Source organism: Danio rerio, chromosome 14 (assembly GCF_049306965.1).
Source record: "Danio rerio strain Tuebingen ecotype United States chromosome 14, GRCz12tu, whole genome shotgun sequence".
Classification (NCBI taxonomy): Eukaryota; Metazoa; Chordata; class Actinopteri; order Cypriniformes; family Danionidae; genus Danio; species Danio rerio.
Genome location: NC_133189.1, coordinates 12,794,653 through 12,807,500, shown reverse-complemented (window position 1 = coordinate 12,807,500; position 12,848 = coordinate 12,794,653). Strand labels below are relative to the sequence as shown.

Below are 12,848 nucleotides of genomic sequence, written 5' to 3'. Positions count from 1 at the left end.
AAATGAATATTTTATCTATTTTTCAGTGAGTATAGCACATAATTATTGGTGCATTTAAACAAAACAGTTTTGTTAAATCATTATATTCATTAGAATATGTGTTTGTTCATCTAACAACTTTAGGAAAGGGGAAAATACATTTAAATTCAAATGAGTTAATGCAAAAAAATAAAAAATTTATTGCAAACTACAAAATGTCAACTTTTTGACATTCACAAATATATTGTTTTAAAGCATCCCAATCCAAAATTGTATAGTAGTTAGCACTGTTGCCTCACAGCAAGAAGGTCGCTGGTTCGAGTCCGGGTTGGGTCAGTTGGAGTACACAGTTTCCCCCACAGTCCAAAGACATGCGGTACAGGTGAATTGGATTAACTAAATTGACCACAGTGTAAGAGTGTATCTTTACTATGATGACTGTAAATAATATTTTACTAGATATTTTTAAGACGCATCTATACAGCTTAAAGTGACATTTAAAGGCTTAACTAGGTTAATTAGGTTAACTAGGCAGGTTTGGGTAATTAGGCAAGTTATTGTATAATGATGGTTGGTTCTGTAGACTATCGAGAAAAAATATAGCTTAAAGAGGCTAATAATTTTGTCGCTACAATGGTGTTTAAAAAATTAAAAACTGCTTTTATTTTAGCCAAAATAAAACAAATAAAACAAATAAGACTTTTTAAATATTATCAGACATACTGTGAAAATTTGCTTGCTCTGTTAAACATCATTTGGGAAATATTTTAAAAAAGAAGAAAAAAACTCGAAGAGGGCTAATAATTCTGACTTCAACTGTATATGTGTGTGTGTGTGTGTGTGTGTGTGTGTGTGTGTGTGTGTTAAGTCATAAGTTTCACCTCATATGTTTCTGAATGAAAGTAATGGGAGTTCCCTGATTAGTGAAAGTTTCCAGATCAGTGGGTGTAAGAGTTTTAAACCCATTACTGGCTCATATCGGGTTTTACCCATAATTGCATTATTCTATCTGTAATCAATCTCGTGATTTGTTAACTAATGCCATGAACTTGCACTCATCTTTGCTACGAACAATGGGCTTGACATAGCTGCAAATTCTTGTCCTGGACCAGAAAGCATGCAACAGACTAAGCCAAGAAGAGCAGATTAAACTAAGTTACACTGTGTTTCTTTTCCATTATCCTGTCTTTCCACTTTTGTGCAATACCCCTCAAGGGTTAGCATTCTGCAGTTAAATGCCTGGAAAACTGATGCTTAAAATTTGTTTTTAAAATCTGTTTCATAGGTTGCCAAAACCAATCTTGAAGAAGAATGTTTCACGACCAGTGTCTCGTGCCACAGATGAAGACATTCAGGGCTCTAAAGATGCTCTTATGCAAGACCTTGAACAGAAGCTACGAAACAAAGTTCCCCAACAAAGAAACAATCAGGTATAAAACAAATTTGTCTAAATTTGTTGTCTGTTTATTGGTAATAAAGTTCTGTACTGAACATTTAAGAAATCATTTTCCCCCACAGCAGAAGATTTCTTATGAGGAACGGATGGCCAGAAGATTGCTGGGTGCTGATAATGCAGCTTCAGTTTTTCATCTCGAAAATTCCTTCAGTTCACAGCCTGCACAGGTATTATCTTTTTCATTTATTTGAGGTTTCATTTATTTGCTTTTCAAAGTTTCTGTGCAATTCAATATAAAACAATGGTCTGTTTGAAATACTATAAATTGTATTCATACTAGGGATGGGACAGTTCACAAAACTGTCAGTTTATATCACGGTTCTGTGGTCACGTTTTTTTTTTTTTTTTTTCTATTGCAACACTTAATTACCATTTAGAAATACCATACATCAGCACAAAATACATAGCCTTATAATCTTCTGTTTACAGCATAGGTCTCAAACTCGATTCCTGGAGGGCCACAGCTCTGCACAGTTTTGCTCCAACCCTAATTAAAACCCTAGAGTACTAGAGACTGTTAAGCAGGTGTGAGTTTGAGGTAGTTGGAACTTAAATCTTCAGAGCTGAATTGAGTTTTTAGACCACTGGTTTACAATATTTTAAAACATTGTTATCTGTAAATGTTGGCTGCCATCATTTCATCTGTTCTTACACTGTGTTTTGACATTGACAAATAACATTTTGGTGATGAGGATGAAAAAAAAAAATGACCATGGATCTACCACAATCAGCCATGAAAAACTAGGCACACTAGGATTTATTTTTTTACTTTCCTTCCCTGTAGCTACAATGAATTAGGTTATCTACAATGGTGTTTGCTTTTTGCTGTATGGAAGCTTTTAATGATGCATTTTGTAGATTATAACATCATCGCTGCTGACAAAAAAGTACCTATGTTACTCAGCATTACTGGGGGGAAAGACTTATTGACTCATTCACAAGCTAGGAGAGAAAAGTTTCAAGCATATCACAGCTACGCTACAGCAACAATTACAGCCACTAGTCATGTCTGAGCAATTTCATTTCCACAGCAGGAATCAGGAAGTGAACAAAATGGTAACACAATGTTGTGGACTGTCAGAATGTTGAGAATTTGGGGCACATTTAGATGATGCACTGTGAAAGATTTTTTTGTGGTTTAAAGAGTAAGGTTACACAAAAGTGTCTGCTCACTGAGAATATGGTAACATTTCAAAGAGTGGTGTAACTGGCGGCTTTCATGAAAACAGCAGCTCGGAAAGTGCACCAAACCAGTGGATCAGTGATGGTAAATGCATTCTCATTGGTCAAAAGTAAGACTGCTAATAAATGCAAGTGATGTAGGAAAACTAATCATAATGATGATGACTGTTGATTTAAAGATTCAGCTGTAACATGTGGAAAGGTCATATTAATGGTCTTTGCAGAAAAAGTGATAATGACAGAAAGATGAATAGTGAATGCACTATAAATAAGATCTTTTACTCCTCTGAAACATTAGTTTCTGCAGGTTTACTGGATCTCTCAGAATATGTTTTTAATATATTCACATCGTTTTCCTCCGACCGTCTAAAGTGTTAATGATGTAGTCAGTTTCGCTTACTTGACTTCTCACTATATAAGGCCCCCAAAAACTACACTGCAAGAGAGGAATCTGGTAAAGGCAGTAATGCCAAGACCTTTTTACTCAGCTTAAAGGTTTACGGCACTGCTCTCTTATCATACCGCCACTTAATCTTTTCTTGTAAGTGACTAAGTACCACCTTTGCAGTAGCTTAATGTTTACTTGAAAACATTACTTTTCGGTACGAGATCACTACAAGAATCTGATCTCTTAAAACCTTTAAAGAACCTGTACATCATGGCAAAAAATTCTACAGGGCTAAATCCCAAAGATTTCTGCTTCGCATCATGAAGAGCAACGAGCACAAATGGAACACCATCATGCCAATCATTCTTGGTTTCAAAGCAGTATTTTGGTAATGTAGATTTCAGAGTGTGATGCCAGTGTTGCAGAGTCCCCTGGGACTCTGGGTGGTATGCGGTAGATACAACACACAAAATACCCAAACCCAGTAATGTTTTTTGGAAAACCTTTGAAAGAAAATTAGATCCTTGGTCAATCTGAACTATTTTGGGAAGTCCACATGTAGTAAAAAATTTGAACAGGGCTTTATTAACTATATTCGCTGTAATTTTACACAACTGGACCACCTCTGGGAAGCGTGTGGCCGAATACATTAAAGTCAAAAGATACTGATATCCCGTTTTCATACACGGAAGTGATCCAACACAGTCCACTAATACCCATTCAAACGATTTGCCTATATTGCTGTAATTGGATAATTGGTTTTCCCATAATAAACTCTTTTTGACCATTTGTTTTATAATAATACTTATTTATAATAATTTACTTTATTGAAATTAGTTTTGATAATGTTGAGTTTTGATGTTAAAGATTATCTCAATAAAAAAGGGTTAGAGTTACTCTAACAAACTAATATTAAAATTTGAGGAAAATGTTATGATGAATCATTTTATCATCAAATCATTAGATAATTGAAAAATATTTACATTCTGTTTAATGTTTCAAATATATCTAATATGTTTGTAGATATTTAAGAAACATCCTAAGTAAACAATCTTTTTTATCTGAAAAACAATGCTGAAGTCATATTTTGCTTTGAAAATGTCCATTACATGCCGGAATGTCTGTCTTTTTTTTTTTTTTTTTGAGGGAGGGGGGGGGGGGAGGAGGGTGGCGTAATTTAACCCACCCAATGCCAGTTTTGCCAATTATATTTCAGCTCCCTGGGTTGCCATTTCATTCATTCAGTCATGAAGGCTCTCAAAGTAGCAGACCATACCTGTTAACCCTCCCGCTTTACCCGGGATTCTCCCGTATTTTACAGTTTTATCCCGCTATCATCCCGTATAGGTATTTTCCCGTATTTCTGCCATATTTTCAGTCTTTCTCTGAAGGGTGGCAATAAACATTAAAGACCTGAGCTTCCCTATACGCAACGCATACCGCCGAACCACTAGGGGCCACCCCTCACTCTTAAATGTGAGTTTGTTCGGTGCTTTCACTTTGATTAGGCATGAAAACACTTTGAAATAAATATCACAACGGAAGGATTCTCTCTCCTTTTCACTACAGGTTCCGTCTCCCCTTCATATGAAATCCTCAAAATGCATGACTGTCAGCTGACGTGCTCCATAGTGATAAACAGGCGCTTTTTCCCAAACGCATTCTGTACACGCAGTTTGAAGCAAAGTGAAAGCCCAGGGTTTAGGTGTGTGTTTAAACCAAACTTGTTTCTAGAGGGCCGCTGTCCTGCAGATTTTAGCTCCAACCTTAATCAAAAACACCTTAACAAGCTAATCAAGGTCTTACTTGGTGTACTTGAAACATCCAGGCAGGTGTGTTAAGGCAAGTTGGAGCTAAACCCTGCAGGGACACCAGCCCTCCAGGACCGAGATTGGTGACCCCTGGTTTAAACAGACATATACACATAATTAATAATAATAATAATATCTAAAGATGTCGATCTTGGTTGGTTTTTATTTTTCAAACTAATTCCTTCCCAAATGAGCATAAAAAGTTAGGAAAGCAATCGAATGCTTGCATTATAATGTTAGATCTGTGCATTTTTAAAGTGGCAGCTGTTATTTAATGTAATCAAATGAAAAAAATCTAAATATATAAATAAATACATTCGGGGAAATCCCTTATTATGGTGGGCAAATACCTTATTTTCACTTCCCGATGTTGACTGGTATGTAGCAGACTCTGAAATGAGACATAGATTTAGAGTTCCACATGAGCTGGATATTAATGAGCAAATTATATAAATAATACAAACATAAACATTAGGTGAGTCCTAACAACATGCTAGGTAAGAAGATACGCAGTGATAAGCGATTTGGTTGTTTGCACCAGACGAAACACAACAGAAATTTAAAAACAGTCATTCAGAAGCACAGAATAGTGCACTTACTGCACTTCAAAGAAAATGGTAAGGTTTATAACCTAATTAATATATATTGAACATTTTTAACATTATTTAAATGTATATAATAAACCACTGATATGTGTTGGCTTGCACAAGTTCACAGTTGTCACAGTTCTAAAGTTCAATTGAGGTGAGCTAATTCAAACTTACATAATGCACCTTTAATAATCCCATTTACAAAAGAGCTTCAGTAGAAAATCATCTTTTGCTCAGTAAGCCAGGTTGTAGCATGGTCATCCATTGTTTCATTTGATGAGATGTTATTACAACAGAAGGTTAAGCTAACAAATTCAACACAGAGAAAAGGACAAGCCATGTGACACAGAACAAGAATGAATGCAGCTCCAGCTAGACTAAACTAAACTGACAAGGTGTACAGCACAAGAACAAACATGACTTCAGGATGCATTAAAGAATGCACTGATATTATGTTGTTGATATTATCTTGTAATGCCAGAAGTAAAGCTAAAATCAATGGCATTCAAGAGGAGCAGTTTATTAAGCAATTTTATTTAATCACAATTCTTATTATTACTCTAGTGGTCTTCAGCAGTTTTTCGAAACATAAGTCCAAATAGATAAACAGCCCTTCCATTGGCCTAAAATGGCTTGTGCAATTTTATTTTGCTTATCAGTTACCTTATTACTACTATATCAATAGTATGATGATGAATATGTAAACATACACTTCAATGTCTAAGTTCCCTATTCTATTCTATTCTATTCCCTAACAGCCAGGGTCTCCAGAAGATCAGTACCCTGGAGGAATATGGTAAAACTTAATTTGCTTTTGTTGTGCATGATTATGTTCTGGATATCTGCCTGCACTTCAAAAATGCTTTTCTCACTTAGATTTATTTGTCTTGTTTTTAGTCCAAATATCTAAAAATTCATTTATCAAGAAGCATTTTCTAGGTATGCAAATCATAATGTCTTGTTTTTAGAAATAATATGCCAATATTAAGTGATTTTTATTTATTTATTTTTTTCGTTTAAAACAAGTTACATAATCTGCCATTGGGGTATGAAAAATAATCTTTTTTTTTTTCATTTTCAATTCAATTCAATTCAGCTTTATTTGTATAGCGCTTTTACAATGTAGATTGTGTCAAAGCAGCTTCACATAAAAGGTCATAGTAACTGGAACAGTGTGGTTCAGTAACTTGAACAATGTGGTTCAGGTTTTACTGTTTAAGTTCAGTTCAGTTCAGTTTAGCTCAGTTCAGTGTGATTTAATCATTACTGAGAGTTCAAACACTGAAGAGCCAATTCATCGATGTGTAGCTCTACCAATCCTGAACCATGCGAGGCAGTGGCGACAGCGGAGAGGGAAAAAAAAACTTCACCTGATGGGAGTGAAGAAAAAAAACCTTGAGAGAACCAGACTCAGTTGGGCACGACCATTTTAATTTCTCCGCTGGCCAAAAGTCTTGTGCAGAACTTCATTCGCCGTGGTTTAGGCTGGAAGATGGCCTCAGTGAAGACTCGTCTGTCCCTGGAGCGTTGCTGGAATCAGACTCATGTTCTCCACTCCCCACGACCATCAGCGCAGCAGCAGCTCAGGATATGGCCTGGTCCCGGATATGGAATCCTTGGGATCATCACGTCGCTGGTCTTGGATCCAATCAGTGACTCTGCATAATCTGAGGACCTCGGGATGAGTATCCCCAGGTGAAAATAGAGAATAAAGAAAATAATTAGCGGAGCTGCTGTTCATAGTGTATATAAGCAAGATGCAGAAGCCAGTGTGGAACCCGCTAGGTGATGCATTGAGTGTATGCTTTACTAAACAGATAGGTCTTTAATCTAGTTTTGAACTGGGAGAGTGTGTCTGAGCCTCGGACGTTATCAGGAAGGCTATTCCAGAGTGTAGGAGCCATGAAAGAGAAGGCTCGACCTCCTTTACTTGATTTTGCTATTCTAGGTACTACCAGAAGCCCTGAATTTTGAGATCTTAAAGAGCGAGTTGGTTTGTAGCGAGACAGAAGGTTGGTTAGATAAACAGGAGCTAGATTATTTAGAGCTTTATAGGTGAGAAGTAATATTTTAAATTCAATACGAAATTTAACAGGCAGCCAGTGTAAGGAGGATAAAATTGGGGTGATATGATCATATTTTCTAGACCTGGTCAGAACTCTGGCTGCTGCATTTTGTACTAATTGAAGTTTGTTAATAGAGGATGCTGGGCAGCCAGCAAATAGAGCATTACAGTAATCCAGCCTCGAAGTCATAAAAGCATGGACTAGCTTTTCTGCATCTGAGATGGATAGCATATTTCGTAATTTAGCGATATTTCTCAGATGAAAGAAGGCAGTTTTTGTGACATGGGATATATGGTTTTTAAAAGTTAGATTGCTGTCTAATATGACACCCAGATCTTTTATAGTAGAGCTAAAGCTAACTTTGTATCCCTCTAATTGTAAATTGAGTTGCGAGATCTGCTGTGTGCGAGATTTAGGCCCAATAAGTAATAATTCTGTTTTGTCGGAGTTTAAGAGAAGAAAATTGTTGGTCATCCAGTCTTTGATGTCTTTGATACACTCAGTTAGTTTAGAAAGTTCAGACGTCTCGTCAGGTTTAGTTGAAATATATAATTGAGTATCATCTGCATAGCAGTGAAAGCTGATCCCATGTTTTCTAATAATGTCTCCCAGAGGTAGCATGTAAATTGTAAACAATAAAGGGCCTAAAACTGATCCTTGAGGCACCCCATACTTTACTGGGCTGACTTGTGAAGGCAGTCTATTAATATTCACAAACTGGTAGCGGTCAGTTAAGTATGACTTAAACCATTGTAGAGCCTGTCCCTGGACACCTGTAGACTTTAAGCGATTTATGAGGATATTGTGGTCAATGGTATCAAATGCCGCACTAAGATCGAGTAAAACTAATAGCGAGACGCACCCTCGGTCAGCAGCTAAGAGTAAATCATTGGTTATTTTCACTAAGGCGGTTTCTGTACTGTGGTGAGCCCTGAAACCTGACTGAAACACTTCAAAAATATTGTTTGTCTGCAGAAAAGAGCATAATTGAGTGGAAATAACTTTTTCTAGTATTTTAGACATAAATGGAAGATTTGAAATAGGCCTATAGTTAGCTAAGTTGTTGGTGTCTAGTTGCAGTTTCTTAATAATAGGCTTAATAACAGCTAGCTTGTAAGAGTTTGGAACATGGCCTATAGATAAAGAAGAGTTGATAATGTTAAGAAGAGGTTCTCCTATAGCAGGTAGCAGCTCTTTCAGTAATTTTGTTGGAATTGAGTCCAGCATACACGTAGCTGGTTTAGAACTATTTATAATTTTTACTAACTCTTCATGTTCTATGATTTTGAAGCAGTGTAGGTTATTATTATGATTTAATGAAATATTTACAGGATTTGGAGTATAAGCCGGTGCAGAAAGTTTGGCATCTCCTATTTTCTGTCTAAAGCCTTCTATTTTATTACTGAAAAATTTCATGAAGTCATCACTACTAATTTGCGGTGGAGTAGTTTGTTCCAAGGATGACCGATTATTTGCTAATTTAGAGATGGTGTTAAATAAAAATCTAGGATTGTTATGATTATTTGAATTAAGATTATTTTTCTTACACCTTTGGCAGATTATTTTGCTTGTTTTAAACCTTTGATGCACAAGCTATAAAATAGATATAGAAAAAATAAGCTTAGACGGGACACTTTAGACCCATTTATAGTGCATCAAAGGGTCAAGGAAAAACTTGCTTCATTTTGGCATATTATTTCTGAAAACAAGATAAAATGTTTTGCTTGTCTAGAAAATTCTTCTTGATTTAAGGGTTGTTAGATATTTGGACTAGAAACAAGACAAAAAAATCCAAGTAAGAAAAGTATTTTTTGCAGTGATGTCATTTGTGAATGTGCTTGACTTTTGATGGTACTAGCTGAGAAAGACACTTTTATCTTCAGTAACTGCCTGAAATTATTATTTCTGTGATTTTATTTACTTTTGAACAAAAACTTATATATACACTGTTAACCCTTACTGTAGATTATGCAGTAAATAACTGTAAAATAGCCAGTGTTTTGCTGTATTAAAAGGAAACAGTATTTTACTGTAAAAGGAGCAGGATTTGTATGAAATTTTGTAGTGCAAAGAATAAATTACAGTAATTTACTTTATGTACCCATTACAGATAGTTACTGTGATAATAAATGGTAAATTACTGCTCAACCATTATTACCCCATGTACTGCTTTATGTTGCTATATATATATATATATATATATATATATATATATATATATATATATATATATATATATATATATATAGATACTGTTCAGTTTTGGTATGTGTATGGTCAGTATTGAGGAGAAAGTGAGACGATGCATTGATGATAAGCTAAATTTCTCTGCAGCCATTTCTGTGTTTTCTTTGGTTCCTTTTATGTTTTTAACATTGAGTATCAGGAGTCAACCAATGTCAATGTCACAGAGCTAATTAAAAGGTAAAGATATCGACGAGATGCATTTAAAGGCAAAAATATTCACACAGAGCAACCAAATTATCACAATCATTTTTATAACTTTGTTTACTATTCTATAATTAATTTAATTTGCCTAGTTTAGCCAATAGTTAAGCTTTTAAATTGCACTTTAAGCTGAATATTAGTATTTTGCTAATTAACTAGTAAAAATGTGTTATTTAAAAAATATGTTAAACAGCACGTACAAACATTTTCGCAGAGACTCAATGAATTTGTTTGGAAAACTTCAAATGAAGTAGGTAAAAATGGCATTAACAGTATAGTATAAAGACTTTCCTAAATAAATGTATTAATCAGGTTATTTGTTTTTTATTATTATTATTACTACAGGTTTGGAACAACATGAGGATCAGAATATTTATTTATTTTTTATTTTTTTGCTTTGGATGACGCTTGTATATTGTTTTTATATTATTGTTTTTATTCAATGATATGTGCATGATTGTGATAAATGTAGGCAATTCCTTTGAAAATATGCTATGTACCAAGGATGTCAAACTCCTGGAGGGCCGCAGCCTAGTAGAATTTAGTTCCAGCCCTTCTTCAACACACTACCTTTAGATTTAGTTTGATCAGGTGTGTTTAATTAGTATAACTGCACTGTTACTCTGTAGATTGTGCAGTAAATAACTGAAAAATAGCCAGTGTTTTGCTGTAATAAAAGAAAACATTTATTATTTATTAACACATTATTTTACTGTGAAAGGAGTAGACTTTGTATGAAATTGTGTAGTGCAAAGAATTAATTCCAATAAATTCCCTGAAGGTTTATGTTGCTATTTATATAGACGTGCATTTTAAAGGCAGAAAATAATGATTTAGGCATCACCATACACTCCCACAGGCTGTCTGTCTTATTCTAAACACAAAGGTGTTAGAAATAGTTTTCAGAAAATGCTGGCCCTTTAAGGGAGCCAGGTGTTTGATTTGTTTACTGCTGAGTGCGCTCTATTCTCTGTCCATCAATTCAGATGTAGAGTCTGATATGTTTTAAGCTTTAAATAAGAATCTACAATGAGTAAGTAAAATGTGTTCAAATGTTTTTGAGAGTTTCTAAAATAAGGCTGTGTTTTAAGTTATATTGTTGTTATCTTGAACTGTGTACTTGAAAGCTACATTGTTAGCTAGTTAGCCTCTCCTCATATAACTTCTTACATTACTTTTGTTTAAGTATTTATTGGATTTTGCATACTGCCATAATGTACAGATGCTAACAGTTGTATGTATCTTTCTGGCAACTAAGCCAAAATTAAATTCCTTCATCTCAGTAAGGTAACATGTGCACATCATCACAGGGAATCACAAAAACATGATACACATAGCCATCCACACACAAAAGCTCCACTGTCCGGTCCCAGGTTGTGAGTTTGTTGCTAAGTATTTTTCAGAGCAGTGTTTCCACCTATGAATTTATATCAGAAACAATAATAAAGTTTGTTGTCATGAGATAATTATAACAATAAAAGATTGGATCCTTTGGTTTTTCGGTGTTGCCAACTTTATTTTTTATAATTACTTACTAAACTTTTTATTGAGATTTAACACAGTTTTTAATTATTTAAAACTTTAAACTTTAAAATAATTATGTTGTGTTTTTTGCTGTTCATTTGCTGATCTACCTTCCTGCAGATTTTAGTTGCTATTCATTTCAAACACACCTAAACCAATTAATTAGGACCTGAACACCACTTGATAATTACAGGCAGGTGTGTTTGATATGGGTAGCAACTGAAATCTGAAGGAAGGTAGATATCCAGGAACAGGATTGAGCAGCACTGCTGTATACCATGGGGGTCAAACTCCAAGTTCCTGGAGAACTGCAGGGCAGCAGAGTTTAGTACCCACCCTGCTTCAACATTACCTGTAGATTTCTAACAAGCCTTAATTAGTTTAATCAGGTGTGTTTAATTAGAGTTACAGCTTAAAGTCCCTGTCACACTGCACTTTTCTCCCTATAGACTTCCATTCATACGCATGTGAGTACTGCAGACCTGGAATGATAGCTCATGCGACAAATTTCATAATTCGCAGCATTGGAAAGTTCAAGCTTGGAGAACGCTGACATGCGAAATCACATCATGTGATTGCTTGATACCAATCAAAGATCAGAACATGACCTCTCTGGCTTGTTTTTTTCAATCTCTAATTATTTTGTTTTATTCCACTACTCGCTTTGTTTAATTCCACTTCGCAGTGCAGTATGACAGAATTTCGCTTGCTCAAATGTTAGTGTGACTGCAGCCTTACTGTGCAGACCTGTAATATGCAAGACAATATTTATATCTGCTGATTTCTTAATTTTGTTATACTTTTTCTGTTATTTATTTGTTTCGTGCCAAAACAATAAAATAAATTTGTCTGAAAAATGTTATGCCTTCTATTTTTAAATAACAGCTAAGAATACTGATTAATTTTAGTAACACTACAATAACTATATATGACATACTATTAATGTGTATGCAGTATAATGCTGTGATTTGTAACACTACAATACAGTAATTAACTGTACACAGTTTCCAGTTAGTTACCACTGCTGCTCTATTACAGTAATTAACTGGCAACACTGTTGCCAGCTACTCACTGTATCGGTTCAGTTACAGTAAATAACTGGCAACACTGTTGCCAGCCACTCACTGTAATGGTTCAGTTACAGTAATTAACTGGCAACACTGTTGCCAGTTACTTACTGTAACCAAACTTTTACAGTGAGTGGCTGGCAACAGTGTTGCCAGTGTTCTACTGTAAAAAACCCTGGTAAGGTCTAACAGTGTACATACATGAGAGAGAAAGAGAGAGAGAGAGACTTTTCATTGATTTTATGACAAATAAATGCATCTCTAACAGTTTAGTTGCAGATTAAATAAAGTTGTGATCAAATTGAATTTTATTACTAAAATAATAATAATATAATAA

General features: G+C 34.9%; 1 protein-coding gene across 4 annotated transcripts in view; it reads left to right on the top strand.

Annotated features, from left to right (window-relative positions):
* Positions 1 to 12,848, top strand: part of myot (myotilin) — an 85,191-nt gene that overhangs the window by 60,846 nt on the left and 11,497 nt on the right. For 2 of the 4 annotated variants that reach the window (XM_073922577.1, XM_073922580.1), the window contains 3 exons: positions 1,265 to 1,409; positions 1,501 to 1,602; positions 6,165 to 6,202. In XM_073922577.1, coding sequence (XP_073778678.1) covers positions 1,265 to 1,409; positions 1,501 to 1,602; positions 6,165 to 6,202 — 285 coding nt within the window. Of the gene's footprint in view, positions 1 to 1,264; positions 1,410 to 1,497; positions 1,603 to 6,164; positions 6,203 to 12,848 lie in introns of all 4 variants that reach the window. The other 2 variants (XM_073922576.1, XM_073922578.1) reach the window with 1 other exon arrangement.